Source organism: Acartia tonsa, chromosome 1, assembly GCF_053477335.1.
Source record: "Acartia tonsa isolate MP-2025a chromosome 1, ASM5347733v1, whole genome shotgun sequence".
NCBI classification, from domain to species: Eukaryota; Metazoa; Arthropoda; class Copepoda; order Calanoida; family Acartiidae; genus Acartia; species Acartia tonsa.
Window position 1 is genome coordinate 45,703,003 of NC_137260.1, and position 20,611 is coordinate 45,723,613.

Genomic DNA, 20,611 nt, shown 5'->3' on the forward strand with positions numbered 1-20,611 from the left:
TCCAAGGTATGGTTTATACTTTATTATGCACTTTTATTCAGGGTTGCCATTTTAGAGTAAAATTTATTCTTATTACTAATAGTATATAACCACCCTGAGAAATTTTAAAGATTAGTTAGATATGACTTCATGAATATTTCAAATTAAAAAAATTATACAAAAACTATTTGACAACCATTACGGTTTCGAGGTTTGTTGATTCTCTTCTATTTAGTTCAACTCATTAAGATCAAGGTAGTGTCCACATAACATATAATCAAGTTAGTGTCCACATAATTTTTGAGAAAATTTTTCATGGAAAATGGGAAACTAGAGTGTAAAACACTAAGGCATGCAGGATACATATTTCAGTGCAATTTTTTTTTAATAATACATAATAAAATTTGTATTTGATATTCCCTGACCCTAAATACATTCTCACTTAATATTCCAGTATCGCTTCGAATCCGAATTAGAACCGGTTCTTAGCCATACTGAAAAATATATATATGCATCCTATCATATCCAGTTTTCTATGAATATAAAAATGTACAATCATTTGAGATTAAAGCCAGTGTTATATAATAATAGTTAATGATACGATGCTAAATAAATATTATATTACTCCCCCCTCTCCACCCCCCTTAAAATATTTTTGATTCATAAATGAATTAATCGATTCGTGAAATTGTTATGTAATAAGGAAAGATTACTTTGTTGTCAACGGAATTTTGGATAAAAAATGTGTAACTTAGCAAGACTAGAACCTGGATTTTAAGGATGACAAACCAGCGTGTTAACCCATGCGCTATTTAGGAAAGGAATGTTCACCCAAATTTTAAGCTGATAATTAAAAATTCTAATATAGAAGCTTGGAAGCAAAATGCTTTTTAATGCATATATAGAAAATATGTTTTTCTATGAATATGTTAATATTTATATTTTTGATGGATTTTATAGATGTAGTTCTCTAAGTCATACGCAGTCATATTCAATGTTGAAGGGTGACGCAAATTCAGATTTCAGTTTTCATGATTTGAGAAAAATTCACCATTAATTGAAAAGTTGATATTATAAATTGAATTATAACAGATTAAATTTTGCATGTTGCATTTTCTTGGCTGCTGGGTTTCCTAGGATATTGGCATTTTAATGGAAAAGGATATATATATTTTTTAAAATATCTGAAAAACCTGATTTGAATGACATTTTTTCTTAAGCTGAGTCGATCCTGAGTTTTAATATATGAATTAGATATGAAGAGAAAAAATTAAAATAACGCCTTAGCCCACTCAGCCATAACAGAATTTACGTTTGTGAAGGAAATTTAAACATATTTTAAATTGCAACAAGATTTGTTTGTAGACAAATTTTCCTTTTGTTAAGCTGAGAAGCAATAAAGATAATTCCTAGAATAATATAATATTTAAACTTTTTTTTATAGTATAAAGAATAAAATTACTTTTAGTATACATCTTTGTAAATAAATAAAGATTGATTTTGACTCCATAATAAGATTCATTTAAGTCAATATATCAAATACTTAAACATTCTGAAGATATTAATACATTACTGGGCAAGTTATGGAGAGTTTAGTTTTGTAGATTTAACAATCACTTTTTTTTGTAAATAAAAGACAATTCATTGTGTTATGCGGACTTCCTATATTTAGACAAAAGTTTATTTTTTGTTTGAAACAATAATAGGAGAATGTATAATGTATATCTATAAAGGTATTTATTATTGTATATTCAAAACCCACCCAACCCCCCTTAAAATCCTTTAAAATGATGGACAGTTATAAAATGCCATTTCCCGAAGTTGCACGCGGTCATACACAATGTTGGAAGGTTAGCTAAAATTTCAGATATTTTTTTTTGCAATTTGATTTACTTATTTTCTCCATAAAATCTAAGGGATGCTTTCAGGATTATCTAATTTGTGCTATGATATAAAGATGAATTTTTCTCAAATCATGAATACTAAGATCTGAAATTTGTGTCACCCTTCTTTTTTAAAATGGAATCTTTACAGATTTTTTTATTTGATGGTAAAATAAAATCAACCACAGAAGAAATTAAACAAAAAAGCTAAAGCCCCTTTTTTTGTTGAAAATAATGTTTCAGGATGATGATTTTTATAAGAATCAATATCAATAATGTATCATAACAGAAGGAAACAATTATTTTCACCAATTTATCTAAACCTGGATGGTACATCCAGGCATTTCTAGTTTGTAATATTATTAACTAAATTTTAATATAAAATTGCTTTACACCTATGTTCTAAGGGTTAGTGCACCATAATGTGTAAGAAAGGTTTTCTGTTCAATTCCACCAAGAATTACATATGATTATTTCTAAAACCTTGTATAAAGTATGGAGAGTTATTTTGTCTGTAGATTAAGAATTCGATAACTACTGAACTAATGAAAACTTTTTAAATTGCCTTTTCCAAGTTTTTGAATTTTTTAAAAAACTAAAATTAAAACTAAAATTTTTTTTTTCTTCTGGGATTCGAACCCGGATGATAGATGGTTCAAAGCTGTTACCGTACCAAAAAGCTATCAGAGCTCCAATATTTCAAAATGAAAATTTGTCTTATTTTTAGATCATTAAGTATTATGATGTCTGTTTGTTTGTCTCTCTATATGTTTGTACTACAGGATCTCGCTAACTACTAAACCGATATGGTGCTCCTATTCAGGGTAGTTTCTTATAGGTACTGGGAAGGTTTACAACTATTTTGGGGGAGGGTACCATCACACTACCAGAAAAAAATTGCCTTAGAAAAAAAATTAAACATCACCCCAAAATTAAAAATGGGATTTACTCGCCCCGGCCCTCCCCACCCAATAAAAATCACCCTACCCCCCAAAAAATTATTTTAATTCAGTTCTTCTTTTTCCAGTACCTATTGTTTAGTATTTTTTGTAATAACTTCATAATTACATTGTCATTAAGATTATGTGACATAAAAAGTTAGTCATAAAATTTATACCCATGAATAATTGTAATGAAAAGCACTTTTGTAAAAAAAACATTTTTCATAAGAGGTAAGTTTTTATGACAAATACATTTATTGCAAGTGTACATATGATAAGCATTTTAAAGACGATTATTTTTAAGACAAATTTAACCTGCGTACCATGGCTCAACATGTAGCGCATCTGCTTGTCATCATGGAGGTAATAGGTTCGAATCTTGGTGTGAAAACTGAAGACGTTAAATGGTTCCTACTGCAGCTATGCCAGGTATACAACATGTAAAGTTAGAGTATGAGAATTTCCTTGGCTCGTAAACAGGCGTAACTCATTACCATAGGACTTTCTGGCAGGTAGTTGGTTGCTGGATAGATGTCACTTAAATTGGAAAGAATTGGTTCCCCTTAATTATCCAAGGTTCAACAAGAAGCGCATCTGCTTGTCATCAGGGAGGTAATAGGTTCGAATCTCGGCCAGACACTGCGTTATAACTGAAGACATAAAATGGTTCCTACTGCTGCTATGGCAGGTGTGCAACATGTAAAGTTGGAGTAGGAGGATTTCCTTGGCTCATAAACAGGCGTAACTCATTACCATAAAACTTTCAGGCAGGTAGTTCCATAAAAAAAAGTTGGTTGCTGGATAGATGTCACTTAAACTAATACAGAAAAGGAAAGAATTGGTTCCCCAAGGTTCAACAAGTAGCGCATCTGCTTGTCATCAGGGATGTAATAGGTTCGAATCTCGCGCAGACAATGCGTTATAACTGAAGACATTAAATGGTTCCTAGGTGCTAGGTGTGCAACATGTACAGTAGCAAAGGAAAGATATAATTCCCCTTAGTTATCCAGGGTTGTTGGACCTTGAGTTAATGTCATAGAAACCCTCGACCGTGGCTCAACATGTAGCGCATCGGCTCGTCGTCTGGGAGTTGATAGGCTTTGTACTGCATCATAACTAAAGATGTTGAAATAAATTCCTACTGCTAAAAAACTTGTATAAAACTTTGGGTACCAGTATAAAACTTTGGGTATCAGAATAAATTTTTGTCTATTATTATAAAACTTTGGGTACCAGTATAAAACTTTGGGTACCAGAATAAATTTTTGGCTATTAGTATAAAATTTTGGGTACCAGTATAAAACTTTGGGTACCAGTATAAAACTTTGGGTACCAATATAAAATTTGGGTACCAGTATAAAACTTTGGGTACTCGTATAAAACTTAAGGTACCAGTATAAAACTTTGGGTACCAATATTAAAACAAAATTTTAGGTATTAGTATAAAATTTTGGGTACCAGTATAAAACTTTGGGTACCAGTATAAAACTTTGGGTACCAGTATAAAACTTTGGGTACCAGTATAAAATTTGGGTACCAGTATAAAATTTGGGTAACTGTATAAAACTTTGGGTACCAGTATAAAACTTTGGGTACCAGTATAAAATTTGGGTACCTGTATAAAACTTTGGGTACCAGTAAAAAACTTTGGGTACCAGTATAAATTTTTAGTACCAGTATAAAACTTTTGGTACCAGTTTAAAACTTTGGGTACCAGTATAAAACTTTGGGTACCAGTATAAAACTTTGGGTTCTAGTATAAAACTTTGGGTACCAGTAAAAAACTTTGGGTACCAGTATAAAACTTTGGGTACCAGTATAAAACTTTGGGTACCAGTATAAAACTTTGGGTACCAGAATAAAACTTTGGGTACCAGTATAAAATTTTGGGTACCAGTATAAAACTTTGGGTACCAGTATAAAACTTTGTGTACCAGTATAAAACTTTGGTTACCAGTAAAATTTGGGTACCAGTATAAAACTTTGGGTTCTAGTCTAAAACTTTGGGTACCATTATAAAACTTTGGGTACCAGACTAAAACTTTGGGTACCAGTATAAAACTTTGAGTACCAGTATAAAACTTTGGGTACTAGAATAAAACTTTGGGTACCAGAATAAAATTTGAGTACTAGTATATAATTTTGGGTACCAGTATAAAACTTTGGGTACTAGAATAAAACTTTGGGTACCAGAATAAACTTTGGGTATCAGTATAAAACTTTGGGTACCAGTATAAAATTTGGGTACTAATTCTGAATCAAACATTTGAAAAAATCCTGCTGTCCTCCCCCCTCTTCCCTCCACTCTTATTCTCACAACCCCTAACCACCCTCAACTCTCCAAAAAATGTCCTAGAATGCATTTAAAAAATCCAATTTAGCCGAAGCCTCAGCTGCAAAGCTTATTTTATAATCAGCCATAAGATCAGCCGCAAGGCTTAATATTGTATTCAGCCGCAGCCGCATTCAGCTGCGCGGCTGAATTTAATTCAGCCACAGCCTCAGCCGCACGGCTTTCAGTAAGCCGCAGCCTCAGAATCAGCCGCGAGGCTTAATTATGTTATCAGCCACTCTCAGCCTCAGCCTCACTCAGCCACGCGGCTTAATTTTCCAATCAGCCACTGTAAGCCGCAGCCGCTATGAGCCGCGCGGCTTTCAGTAAGCCGCAGCCTCAGCCACAAATCCTTCAGCCACTGTAAGCCTCAGCCACCCTCAGCCACTGTAAGCCTCAGCCGCTCGAAGCCTCAGCCACAAAATTCCAATTCAGCCACTGTAAGCCTCAGCCACCCCAATTCTTATTAAGCCTCAGCCGCATTCAGCCGCAGCCACTCTCAGCCGCACTAAGCCTCAGCCACTCTCAGCCTCAGCCACTTCCATAACTTTAAGCAGCCGCAGCCGCAGCCGCAGCCGCAAATTAGGATTCAGCCGCAGCCGCAGCCGCGCGGCTGATAGCGCGGCTTCCGAACCCTGGTAATTTCTCAATGATAAATATTTTTGCCTTTCTTTAACCCTCAAATTTTCATACAATTTGTAGATTTAAATCTTCTTGCCATTGTCAGTTCGGGTCATACTAAAGATCTTAACATAGCATATGATGTTAAGAAAAGACACAAAAAGTCAAAGTATGACTTTGGTGAATGAATCATTATATAAACAGGCTTAAAACATAAACACTTAAATATATATATCTATTTAGCTAAATTAAGCGATAATGTGAGATATTTGTTGTCTCCCAACTTTTTCATCCAATATTCGTTCAGCCTTTTCTCCAAAAATGAGTGATGCAGTCTAAAATAAACACTTCGTTTAATTTGTGCAGTCATGAGAAGGGGGGAGTGCAATAGCCTTTTGAAATGTTTAAGGATATTGACAAATATTTTTGCCATCTTATAAGAAATCTAATGATCATGTGATCAACGGTTTTGCAACTAAATTTTCAGTTAAACACAAATGATATGGTATTAATCATTTGGACAATAACTGAAATTACATTTAAAGAAATAAGAAGAATAAATGTGTTTTCCTTTTAAAAATATTTAGTGAAACTGAAATTTATTTATTAGTAGCTTAACCAAAACAAGGATGACAACATCTATAAAAGCGAAGCTCTAAAACGGTATGACAAACGAACATTAATTCTTGGAGAGTGTCAGAACTGAATATGCAAAATATAAATATAAAAGTTTTGACAAAATTATACGTATATTTGTTGCAAATCTTCAAATACAGAATACTGTTTAAGGACGTACTTACATTTTTAGGACTTGATTATAGAGATGCTTTGCTTATTATATTGTACCTTGTTGTATTAGGAATCAGTACTCCAAAAATCAAATCAATCGGATCATTGTATCACATAAAAATTTGTTGTTAATAAAGTTAAAAATCAACATGTTTAAAATGGACGTACGAACATTCTGGTAACGATTATAGAGTTGCTGCGCTTTCCAAGTCATACCTAACTACTACAGGAATCGTCATGCAAAGTTTTAAATCGATCGGACAATTCTAACATGCCTAAATTAAAGAAAAAAGCTATCCGTAACGGACGGGCGGACGTACGGACCGACCCTAATTATATAAAAGCTTTTAAAAACGTTTTAAAATTTTAAGATATAAGGAAGTTCTTTAAAAATTATAAATGACATTATTTTGATAATGATCTATAAAATGGTTCATAAAACTTTATTCCGTTTCAGTTTAATTGTTAAAATTTCACTTGTCTATATAGCTGAATGTAGGGTGTCATGGTTTATTGTAAAAAAACAGGGATAAAAATTTACATTAGAAGAGCGACTCCAACAAGCTAAGAGCGTTTATAAGTCAATTTTACCAGACATTATTTACTATCAATGATTCAATGAGTGAAAACTAGCTATATATTAAAAATTGTCAAGTGTAATTTTAAAATCCAACAACAAGGATCGTTGTCCCATTTTTAATCTTAATGAGAAAAAAAATGTATCATTTATTTGTTTTTATTGAATATACACTATATAACCTATTTACAATTTATATTACTTAATCGAATTTCCTTGATTTATGGTCAATATCATAATGTCCTAATTAAAAAATATTCTTTATGTCAGCTTAAGGGAAGAAAGTTCAAGTGAATTAATAGTATTTCATGATTACCTAATAACCATGCATAAAAGTGAATTGAGAAAGTAAAATCTCCTAAGGAATCCATGCAAATTTTTCATCTTCTTTTTTGATATAACATTTTCTAAATAAACTAAAAGAACGTGTAAAGAATGAAATATAACTCTAAAGCATTTAAAATTTAGTTGAACTAGTAAAGAAAAAGCTTTTAATCAAAATTAATGTTTTCTTGTTCAAAATTATTATAATATTAGAATATGATAATTTATCTTCCCCCATTATTACTATTTTTAAAAATCTGCGTTAGTTCTTTGTCAAGTATTGGGAGAAGAAAGACGTGTAGATTAATATTTTGGTCTATGTTCTTTTCCACCCATATATTCATGAATGTATCATGGCTGAAAATAAATGTAGTGCGTGTCAGGGATACGAGGATAGTTCAATGAATGATTAATTATTCTTTATTGAATAATTCTGTGCTAAAATCTACCTTGGTTATAAACTACTAAGGAATATTGCAGTGAAAGGGATTAAAGAATAAAATTAATTCAATTAGCATTGTCCCTCCCTTCATCCCTGGGTGCGCGTAGATAATTGTAATCTTTACCAGATCAAGGTTGAATATCTGGCTATAATATTCTGTGTATATACACAAACAAGCGATACAACTTTCAACACATCCTATGATATAAAGTAGAGAGGTTTTTTTGTCTGTAGCTTAAGATATAATATCTATAACTAATGAAAAAGCTTACTACTTTATATAATAGGATACAAGGCAACGAATTTGTTCTATTCCATAGGATACAAATTGGTTCTGAATGGTAAAGAAAAGGCATAACAACTATTAGTGATTGTCCACAAAAATGAAATTAAATTTATGGTCTAGCTTACTTTTTTAAGCACGGGACTTCGACTAATAAGTACTAACAAAACTAACACTACAGCTAGCTGTTACAGGAATAGTCAATCAATGCTTAAGATATTTAGGACAATTCTAATTAAATGACAAGAGCTATCCCTTCTGGCCGTACAGACGACCCTAAATGTGGAAAACTTGTGCTTTTAATAAGAGGAAATTGAGATAAAAGCAGATGGGTACTCAAATCAACTGTTTTTGCTGATAAGCAGTTTGATGAAAGATAAAAGAGTCGGAAGTCTTTATTTATCCACCATTGTATTTTTTCTACATAGAATAGAAAGGAAATTTCAACACAACCAACTCATCTTATTTACAGGGTTGGTGTTTTCTAAAATTTCTTTGTCGGTTTATTATCTCTACGTAAAAATACCTCTCAATTATAATTCTAACTACAATCAAAATATTATTAATTCTTCATAATATTTCTATTGCAAATTACTTTTAAACAGGATAGACCTTTTTTATGGTAACTCTAATTAAATCATTATTAGGTGCTATAGCCGTTAGCTAATGAAAACCAATTTTTTTATTTTTTACTCAATTTGAAGTTAAAAGTATTTTTTATAACCAAAACCTTTAATGAGACACCCAGTATTGTTATTCTATTTCTCATGAAAAAGAACACAAACAAACAAAATCCTTGAGCACATAAGCATAGACTTAAGCACATATACAGAGGGATAAGGGATTAGACAATAGCAGAAAATAAGTCTACAACTAACTTTTATAGGCGCTTTTATGTAGACTTTGATATCTTTACAATGTTGATAAAAAAACGATCAATCTTACCCCTTCTTACTTTTTACTCAAAGGAATTAGATTAAGATAAATTATTGTTTATAAACCTATCTCTGTATCCGTGGTTCAGACTTGAGCAACTCCACCTCCTGACTATTCATCATAATAATACAATTTTCACATGCAATCTAGAGCTCAATATCGTCGCAGGAGTGTTCATACAAATTCACAAAGATTTTAGAAATAATAATCCATACATAAAAAATATATTTTTTTTATTGTCCTACATTCCTCTAATTATCTAAAATTATATTATAATTTTAAAAAACAATATATTTATACAAGATCTTAAAATTTATCTATTATCCATCAGGATTAAAAGCATGCCTTGACTTTTACCACATAATTAAATTTAACATATATTAAGGGTTTAGTCTCTAATACTATATAGCCACTCAACAGTTTATTTTTATTATGCTGTTTTGTAAAAAAAAAAGTTAACATCCTAGCTTCATCCTATATTGCATCAAAATTTATGATGGATGGCTCTTTTAAAATTACTAATATTTAATCTTAAGGTTTAATATTACCAATTAATAAATGGTTTATAGTCCTTGTATAAAAAGAGGTAGGATGTCTATGTGTCTGTTGCGAAGGATCTCGCTTACCGTTGATTCAATATAGTTCTCCTTTGCAGTGAAGCTTCTTAAAGGTCTAGGGAAGTTTTTTAACCATTTAGAGTGTCCCATGTATAATATAAACAATTGAGGTTTTTTTTATTAATTTGTATTTTTGAATGAACATGAACAGATGTCAACACATCCTTAATATTCAAATATTCTTCTTATCTGAAGGACAGAGTAATATCATAATATGTCTCAACTTCATTAATTCATCCTACTTCCTTTTATTAATGGATATACTATTTCTTGGATCTTACACCAGATTTTCATCTTCTTGCAGCCGGGTAAAATAACGATTTCGCCTTTACCCCACCCTCCACTCCCCTTCCCCTCCGATTTAATGAATGAACATACCAATAAACGCGTTCCATGTTAGCAAGCTAAATTGACGACAATTTCCCCCCTGTCACGTATATTCTACATCCATTCTTATATATGTAATTTAGTGTACTTAATAATTCTAACTTTTTTCATCAATGCAATGTTATAAAACACCATTAAAATTTTGTATAAAATATAATTATTTATGAATATTTTTTCTTCCTAATTTCTTTGGATGTATATAAGAGGCTTATCTGATTCTTATAATTTCTCTCATCTTTTAGTAGAGCAGCTACTCTGGAACTATTTTAAGGATGGAATATTTGTCATGTCCAATCGATATATCCTTAATAAATAGGGTTTGTCGGTTTGCCGTTTTACCGTCCTTGGATTAGATTCTATAAAAACAGTAAACTCTACATTTTCTACGAAGTTTCTCTTTCTCCTACATTTAGTTCTCCATTTCTCTTTATTTCAGGATGTTTATTATTTCTCTCTCCCTCACACACATATCTATCTCTCTCGCACACACTCAATCCTACTCTCTATATCTTTTTTTTCCTCTTTCTAATTTTCTATTTCCTCACTCTCTCTTTCTCAAACACAATCCAATCTCTCTCTCAAATACTATCATTTTATCTCTCCTAAAATGAAAATATAGTTAGCTACGCTTCATGTGAACAAAATCATTCTTGTTTCTCAGTGCTAGGAGAGTTATAATCCTATGATGTAATCAACTTATTCACCCGTCAACAATGTAAATAAAAAATATGAAATTTGAAATCGCGCGGTGCTCCAACTCTACACATTATAAGTCCTACTTTGAAGATTTATCAATAACAAACTAAAATTTGAATATCGGAGCTCATATATTCGAGAGGAATTTATGCTTTAGTAATTCTTCACTAAACAGAAAGGTTATATTCTTTCAACTATTTGCCTCGTTGAACAGACTGACTGACGTTCTATGTGCTTGTTATAGTAGATGCGATATTATTAATTTAGTATAAAAGTTTATTTAGAAAATTTAATACCAGTTTAATTACGAGGTGATTGTAAATAAGAGGATATAAACAAACAAACAAAAAATTACCTCGCCTCCACTTAAATAAAATTTATACAGAAATAGGTGGAGGGGCGGGCAGGATAGTTAGTAGTGCTCAACAGGGTACTTTTTGAGAAAGCATTGATGACGCTATTGTGAAATAGTTTATTCTTGTTAAACCACACATTAACACAAATATGTATTCAAAATATCCCACAAATCCTTTCCATAACCAAAACCATTTTTGGGTAGATAGACATAGATTGGGAAATAACACAAATCTTGAGAAATCATAAAAAGACAATTTTTTCCAAAAGTAGAGCAACAAAACCAAAAAAAATCACTACAGTAAATTGATGTACAGTAATCTATAATACAAAGTAGAACGATGTCTGCCTGTCTGTCTGTTTGTTTGTCTGTCTGTTTGTAGCGAAGGATCTCGCTAACCGCTGAACCGATCGGGTTCTCCTTTACAGGGTAGCTTCTCATAGGTCCCGGGAAGGTTTATAACTATTTTCTTGGGGGGTAGGACGGGGTGACCCCCCAAAAATGAAAATTCCCCCACCCCAAATTTTTTTTTATTTTCTTTAAAATCTAAAACACGAAAAATTAGTTTGATCAAACCTTTTTTGGCAAAGCCCCTAGAGGCTAGAGACGAAGCCGCTAGTCATTCAATAAAGCACCGCTGAATTAGCAACTAACAAAATTTCTAATTGAGTTTTTTTATGAATTTCTTAAAATATAAAAAAAAACTTTTAAAATATTAAATACTTCAAAGAAATCTTAATGTAGTATATTATTTCTATAAACCACAAATATTTCTATTTAAAATATTTCTTATATGGCTCCGAATCTGACCCATTCCCGCTGGTTTAGAACCGTTTTTTAATTCATACTGAAATAAAAGTGTCGCCTTGTACATGCAATATTTTGTACGAAAAATTATAATTATAGCGCGAATCCTACAGTTTTTCATATTTTCATTTCTGTGGAAAATTGTCTATTACATAATTGCTAAAAATATTACTAAGTTATTTAAAAGATACTATGAAATATAAATATTTTTGGTATTTTACATAAATTTGAAGAATGTGGGTAAGGTAGGTCTAGGCCAAAAGAAAATAGTATCTGATTTCTTGCAATAAAACTATATGCGCCTTATTCACAAAAAAATGTGTTTTTAGGTTTATTTTCGCCCCTAGAACTTGGGCGCTTTAAGAAGGGGAAGGGGGAATCAAACTTAACCCCCACATCCAACGTTCTATTTTAGCTTTAAAAGAAAAGTAAAAAATTTGTTGGGGGGGGGGGGGGCATTCAGTTCTAGGCGCGATTTCTCTTAGGACGTTGGTATACCATCCCCTAAAATAGCCATAAACGTTCCAAGAACCTATTAGAAGATAGATTTGCTAGCAACACGTCAGAGTTCTGATTATTGAAAGTATACTACAGTAATCTAACGAAAATACGAGGTATTAAACATATAGAAAAGTACGCTGTGTAAAGACAAGACTTTTAAAGATGCTTTGCTACATTTTTTGTAGTATAGGGCCTTGTTCCGTTGACATATTGTCTTGTCTAAATGTTGAAATGATAAAATCTACCACTTTTACAACTTGGGTAGGTTTTCAAGTTTGGGAATTCAATGAATTTTTAGTCTTTTGTTTCTTTTTAACATTGAAAGATTTCTAAACACGTAGTTTGTTCTGTAAGGCTCCGTTTCTCTAACTCTTTAACGTTTTTTTTCTCTTAATTATATCTGTTGTTATTGTATAAATTTTTTTGATCTTTGAAATGCGTTTAGGAGCGTTCCTTCTATTCCTAATTTTTTATGAATGTTAGATTGATAGATATCCTAAATTATTATAAACAAAATTGATAATAGTCAGCATCTACCAATAACGAAATTAATTCGGAAAAAAATCACGAAACCAATACGTGTTTTTCAGCCGTCGTTGGGGGGCAACAAATCGTAAAATTGACGACCACTCCATTTGCCCCCCTATTATTATTTTAGATTTATTTCGCTTGTTGGTTATACCTTATTCCTGGATAATAGTAAATTAACAGTTAACACTATTTGTGTATACTAGCGGCTACGCCCCTAAAACCCGCCAGGAGCACTTGAGGTATACCTAATTTATTTCTAGGGGCGAAGGCGAGGGAAGTCTCCCAAAAAAAGCAGTATACCTGCTCAGGACCAATGGGTTGTTACACTGTAAAGAATAACCATATCGGTTTAGCGGTTAGCGAGATCTTTAGGTACAGACAGACAGATTCACACAAAGATTGCAAAAACTGTCGCACAATAATGAAGATTTTTCAAGCAGCCATCTCAGATGATTAGGATCAATTTTGACACGTTCATTTTCTAATTGCCTTTGAGCAATATTTATCATTTCCGCCAGAGTGTGCATTTTTCTTTCCTGTTTTTCTTGAGATTGAGTCGGAACTATAAAGTTTTATCTCATCATAACTAATTGCCTTGTCAGTTTTAGGTAGAGAAAATCAGGGGTAAGACAATGGCCGATAAATTGATGCACATTCCCAAAGATGATACACAAAATAACCTCTGCGGTAGATTACAATTAGTGGTTGAAACATTTGGAGATTTTTACTAAATGAACCAACCAATCAAATTTAATAAAATTCCCTAAGATTGTTAAGCCAAATAAGACTTTGGGGACTAGTGTAAAGAACAGCCCAATGCCCCCTCCCTTCCTAAGAGCAGATACTCTTTAATTTAGTTTATACTTTCGCTTGTTTTAGCCATTTCATAAAAAAATAAATTTTATTATTAATATGATCATTATAGAACAATTAGAACAAACAAGTCAGATAGAAAAAAAAGGGGAATAGTCCCTTTCGTAACATCGCCCCATAAACGGCGATTCGTCGCATTTTTAAAATGGCTTTTTATAGGTTATTTTAGGTTAGGTTAGGTTATAATTTGTTATAATGTGTTAGGTGATTGCCCCCACAGGGTTAGGTAATTGGCCCCGCAGGGGCTAGAAATAGGAGAAAAGCTACTGTGAATAATACAATCAGACCTAATAGTAAGGCTTGCAGTGCGGCTCTGCTACAAAAAATAAAACAGTATATTTAACTTGAATGAAATTATTTCGAACCAAACAGATAAATCTTATTAAAGAAGAGCTTCACTCCATTGTTTAAAAAGAAACCTCCTAACTAACCCCACTTTAACCTATCACACAAGTTTGGCGATAATATTTAGGTTTAGAAAGATGGTGAAATTTTTTTAAGATTAATGTTTTTTACTTCCTCAAAGTATAAGAAGATAAATTGGAGAATCGATAATCTTTTTTCAATGAATGTAAGATATAAACAAAATAATTTATTGATGTATCTTTAAGTTAAGAGCGGGGGATGTTATTATTTTGCCTAAGCCATGGGGGGAAGGGCCCTAATCCTGCATTGCTATACCTGCGGTGTCATTTTCTGACCTATGTGAATAAAATAAAGAAAGGGAGGTGTTCTGTGCTTGACTAGGCACTTTGAGGGAATATATCCCAAAAAAAATCCTCAAAAATCTCTAATAGGAAACTGTACATGCCCAATCCTTTAAAAACAATTTCAGATGCTTATTCTACATTAGGTTAGGTTAATGATGATTCGAGGTAGATTAAAATTTTCTAATGAGACTAAAAGTTAAAATGACAATATATAATTCCTAATTACTTCTAGTTCCTGTCTTCTGTTTGGAATTTTTGTCACAAAAATTTTACGCTTTATTATTTCCCCTTTGATAAGTGATCAGGGAGAAGGGACTAGCATACTACACAAAAAGCAGACAAAAAAAAATCAGAACGCCACTAATTTTTAACGCAAAAATAAGCCCAACGCACATTTGAATCTACATAAAATAAATCAGACACATATCTTGCTTATTAACGGAGTATATCCTATTTTTATAAATATAAAATATATCTTTGTACTTTTACTTATTTTATTTGTAAAATCTAAGGTTGCTACTCCCTACTCTATGGTTAACTAAGCAAATAATAAGAGATGGCGTGACTTTTTACTTAATTCTTTAATTTTTTCTCAGTTTAAAAGTCCTGGGATAGATTAGTGTTTATACATTATTATTAACATAAAGTTATTTTTTCTGTACCTTAAGAATTCGATAACTAATGATCCGATCGTGTTCTCCATTTTATTGAAATTCTCACTTAGGTCAGGGGTTGGTTTTGGGCTATTAAACTTTTAGATTAGACTGTTTTAATGCTATTAAAAATACATTTCCTATCCCATCGTATGCAGAGCTCCTAGATGCTACAGCGCAGCCACTAGTATCAAATGTTTTATTTGAAGATATTTTTAATTGACTTTGATGTTAAGTTAATTAGTTATTTTCAATTGTAGTTAATGTGTTGTTTTTGTTGGAAAAGATCTCGTACACATAAAAGAAGATAAGAGAAATATTTGCCACCTCCAGCCTCCAGGCTCCAAATATATCTTGATTGTATGAACACTAAGATGAAGTTAACTCCCGGAAGAAAGCTTTTTAATTGCTCATTTGTACAAAAATGTCACACTTGAAACTCTCAATGGATCATTCTTTTTCCATTTTTTTTCATTTCTTGTCTTTCTCTTCACGTATCTATCTCTCTGTCTCTGTCTCTCTTTATCCTTGTATCTCTGTTCTTTAATGTCTAATCTTACTCTAATTAATCATTTTTAATTCCTATTATTAATTTTACTTTGTCCATGGCTAGGATAATTCTAAGAGATATTTTACGTTTTTCACAATTTCAAAGTGTTTTATTAAAAACATTCCTTTTTACATAAAAATATTGGGGCTCAGCTACTGTATAATATAGGTGTGTTTGTTTATCTATCATACATGAAACTGACTGCTCTAAAATAGGATATCCAAGTCATAACATCGTGGCAAGGGGGGGGGGCGATTTCGACCTTTGAGGTTATCCTTACTTCTCAACTGGGAAGTTCCCTTATGACGTATTCAATGTTGTTAACACGTACTTTATTTAACACGTTAATACCAGGGATCTAAAGGGATAGGACAATGGCCGATAATCCCAACCACGATGATGATACACAAAATTACCCCTTTTGTGGATTACAATTTGTTGTTGAAACGTTTGTACACTTAGCTCAATAAACCAACCAATTAAAATTCAATAAAAGTCTCCAATGCTGTTAAACCACCGAAGAAGAAAATGTTTTTTTTTTAATTTGGGGACTAGTGTAATAAACAGCCCAATATCCCCTCCCTCCTTGTATTAATACCCTTAATTTGAATCACACCATGCATGTATGTTGGTTATTATATTAATGATAATATCTAACAAAAAGAAGATAATCATCAAATATTCTTTTTGATAATTAAGGAATATAAATTCTAGTCACTTTCCGCTTCAGTTTCTTATTATAATACACAATTATTTACCTTCATTGAAAACCAAATATCATTTTATGAAGGTTTTCTTTTAATTCTTTTTTTTTATTTGAATTCTTAATTGAACTGGTTTACAGGGTCATTAGCCAATTTAATAGAAAAATTGTGTGCTATAACTAAAGCTGCTAGTCAACTGCCAATATTTAAAATCAGCCATCCTCTTTTGTATGTCTGTTTATATTTATGTATGTATGTATATCTGTCTGAAACGCAGTACATGTAACTCTTGTAACACATGCAAATACCTATTTTGTTTGTGTAGGGATATAGTTATGGATACACTATAGAGGAGAACCATATCGGTTCTGCGGTTACCTAGATCCTTCGGCACACAAACAGATCCTTTTACTTTATTATAAGGATATAAACTTCTATATAATTTATTTTTGTTTTGTTTCAGGTTCACATACGAATCAGTTCGTATCAGTGTGGTGGAGTTCTTCTAAATCATTGGTACATTGCAACAGCTGCTCATTGTGTACACAGGTTAGTACGACAACAGCTGATTATAGATAACCAGAGAATAGTTTTATAAAAGAAAGAATATAGGGCTCCCAAAGACCAGAAATCAGTAATTGAGAAATATTAGATTCAAGAGAAGGGTTTAAGGTGGGTCAACCTACAAAATTGTCTAACCTAATTTGTAAACTAGATATATGTAAGCAAATATTTTTAAAACTAAAATCTATGTTTATTTTTAGAGCTAAGTTGAACAAGATATCAGTACATTTGGGAGAATTTGATACAAAAGTAAGTTTATTTTAACAACTAAACTATTTCATTTATTTAACATCTAAGACTAACATTAGTTTGTTTTTGTATGTTTAATGATCAATAATCTAGTTATTAATTGATTAAGATTAAACTAATTTCTTATAGATAATTATAGAGTGCTTAAAGTTAAGAACAAAAAATCATAACAAAAAGTATTAAGCAAAAAATGACTCTGCTAGATAATTGATAAAAGGCAAAGCTTAAAATGGTTAGAAGTTAATGAAACAAATCCATCAATGTTGTAAAGAAGAATACAACATAAAATAGTAAATAAAAAATTAATGACAGGAAAAGATGATTTTCATTAGATATTGATTCTATTAGAAATTTGATAAAATATTAGGAATGCAGATACTCTGTAATTTGGTTATGTCCGTCCGTCAGTATGTCCGACTGTCATCATGATTCCTGTGATTTGTCATATAATTTCAATATAACTCTGACTCCTAGTAGGTAGTCATCGAGGATTTTAATTTTCTTGTCCGCGGACAACTGTTTATGATGCCATGTGATAAAAATGCAATATTCGGTGATTTTTTTTACTATGCTTACAAATTTGTAATTGATAAAAATTGTCAATACTGTGCTACCTCAATAAACCTTACGATGTTGCCATAATTTTTCGAATCATATCATAGACAGCTTTCCGCAGATAAGAATAATTATAATTTTGTTGGCCCGAGAATCCGAAGGCCCGAGCCAATATGATTGTATTAATTTTATGACTTTCATTTTCTTATTCGTGGGAGATATATTTTTTTTAGTTTGGTTCAAAAACGGTTGTAATCCAGGGGATATAATTAGGTTTCGACGCCAAAGTGAAAAATATATCATTTAGCATAATTTGGCCACTGTGTCCGATCGGGCCACCAATCTATTGTTCTTGAGTATGAATGCAAAAGAATATAATTATAAATAGACAAGGATCACTAAATAAGGAGACGCTGATTGAGTTTTCTCTCTGTCACGAGGTGGCTGAGCTGGGGCATACAGAATGGTGAAAATAGGTTAGGTTGCAAAAGCCCCGATGAAATCAATTCTTTTCTAACCCTACACTAATTATTCTACGGGGCTGTTATTCGGCAAACTAATTATATTTGAAATTGCTGAAAATTTGGATATTTTAGTGGCGTAAAACATGTTTTGTGTTGTAAATAAAGGTTATTGGGTAAGAAAAGAATGGCGGAAAAGAAGAAAGTGGAGAAATTTTCGCTTAGAATTTCCTTTTTTCTCAAGTCGGATCTTTCAGTTGGTTGATGAACCAGCCCCTTCTCGCTAAATAGCCTAAATCCTGCTTCGTATAATTACTTGTCTATTCTGAAAATTTTGCAACATCTTAGCGGACATACACACAGACACATAAAACTTACTACATTACAACTTTTTGCGTCGGGGCATTTTTCAGTGAGATCTTTAAACCAAGGCTAAGTCAAGAGTTAGAGCAAAAGATATTCATCGAAGTGAAAGAGGGCAGATAGGGGCGAAATATTTGCCATTTTTAAGAAGCATATCTGCTCTCTAACTGTCATTTTCACAACTCTTCAAATAAAAGAATAATCATTAAATTAACGGGGGCGATTGTTCTCAAATAATAGCGCATAAATATTTAGATAACTTTTATAACATACTAGTACCTGCGTCCCTAGCATCATGGGGCTCTGTATTTTTTGATTGAAAATGAAATAGCTTAAAACCATCCCTGGATATATGTAAAGATTCCCTTAAAATCCCTTGAAAGAAGACACCCAGTTGCCAGATTTTTTCAGATCAAAGTGTACTAAAAAGGTGTACATTGATATAGTGGAGAAAGTAATGCCACGCTTGCGGTCGTAGCGGTCATGCGTCATATTGGAAGAGTGACACTGATTTCATATCTCAGTTTTTGCTATTTGATTTACTATTTTTTCTCTATAAGATAAGAGCGATTTTTGCAAGATTATTTCATTCGCTATAATATAAAGATATTTAATCAAAGTGTACATTACTTACAAAAGTCCATTTTCCTAAGCGTACATTTCGCTCAAAAAGCGTACATTTTCACCGTCTTATGTCAACAAAAGCATTTTGTCATTTTGTCATCAGAATAGCGTAAGTCGATATTTTTTTCAGCCATTACTACTTTTATTCAATGCTAGCTAATAATTCGACATAAAAAATCTTGATGATATATTGTCGATATTATGTCAGTCACAACCACTTTTTATTAACGCCCTATTGTTGATATTTATCATTAAAAATGCATATCGACAGAATGCCAACATTTTGATCAGGGTTTATAAACATTTCTGCAATAGAAATACCCCCCTCTACCCCTTGCATCAAAAAATATATGAAATTTACACATGAAGCATTTTAACAAATCAATAAAGCGAAAATAATATGAACAGAATTGATAGAAAATATTTGGATTGCGTAATTGATATTTTTAAAAGCGAAGCTTTTCTATAATTAGGGTTGGTCCGTCCGTCCGTCCGTACGTCCGAACGTCCGTACGTCCGTAACGGATAGCTTTTTTCGTTAATTTAGGCATGTTAGAATTGTCCTATCGATTTCAAATTTTGCATGGTGATTCCTTTAATAGTTAGGTACGATTTAGAAAGCGTAGCAACTCTATAATCATCATCAAAATGTCCGTACGTCCATTTTAAACATGTTGATTTTTTTACTTTTTTAACAATAAATTTTTATGTAATCTAATCATCCGATTGATCTGATTTTTGGTATATTGATTCCTGGGACAACAAAGTATAATGTAATAAGCGAAGCAACTCTATTATCAAGTCCTAAAATGTAAGTATGTCCATAAACATTATCCTGAATCAAGCTGTTTTTCAACAAATTTACTTACAATTTTGCTTTGACTCTTATACATTTATATTCTGATTATTCAGTTCTGACACTATACAAGTATTAATGTCCGTTTGTCCTACCGTTTCTGTGCTTCGCTTTTATGGATGTTGTCATCCTTGTTCAATTTCTATTTAATGACCGAGTTAAATGAAAATATTAAATGTGTGATTTAATGTAGATTTAATAGAAGAGGATCAATAAAATTAATTTTGACAAGGACGACAACATCTACTAATACAAACAATTTACCCTTTTTAAAGGCGAAGCTTTTCTATAATTATAGTCAGTCCGTCCGTACGTCCGTAACGGATAGCTCTTTTCGTTAATTTAGGCATGTTAGAATTGTCCTATCGAATTCAAACTTTGCATGATGATTCCTATAGGATTTAGGTACGAGTTAGAAAGCAACTCTATAATCGTTACCAGAAAGTCC

The 20,611-nt window shown here is 32.0% G+C and overlaps 1 protein-coding gene across 1 annotated transcript in view; it reads left to right on the forward strand.

Annotated features, from left to right (window-relative positions):
* LOC145327739 (uncharacterized) overlaps positions 1–20,611 on the forward strand; it is an 85,570-nt gene that overhangs the window by 33,947 nt on the left and 31,012 nt on the right. Inside the window, exons 4-5 of the mRNA XM_080171299.1 lie at positions 16,955–17,040; positions 17,256–17,304. Of these exons, the coding sequence (XP_080027425.1) occupies positions 16,955–17,040; positions 17,256–17,304 (135 nt within the window). The remainder of the gene's footprint in view (positions 1–16,954; positions 17,041–17,255; positions 17,305–20,611) is intronic.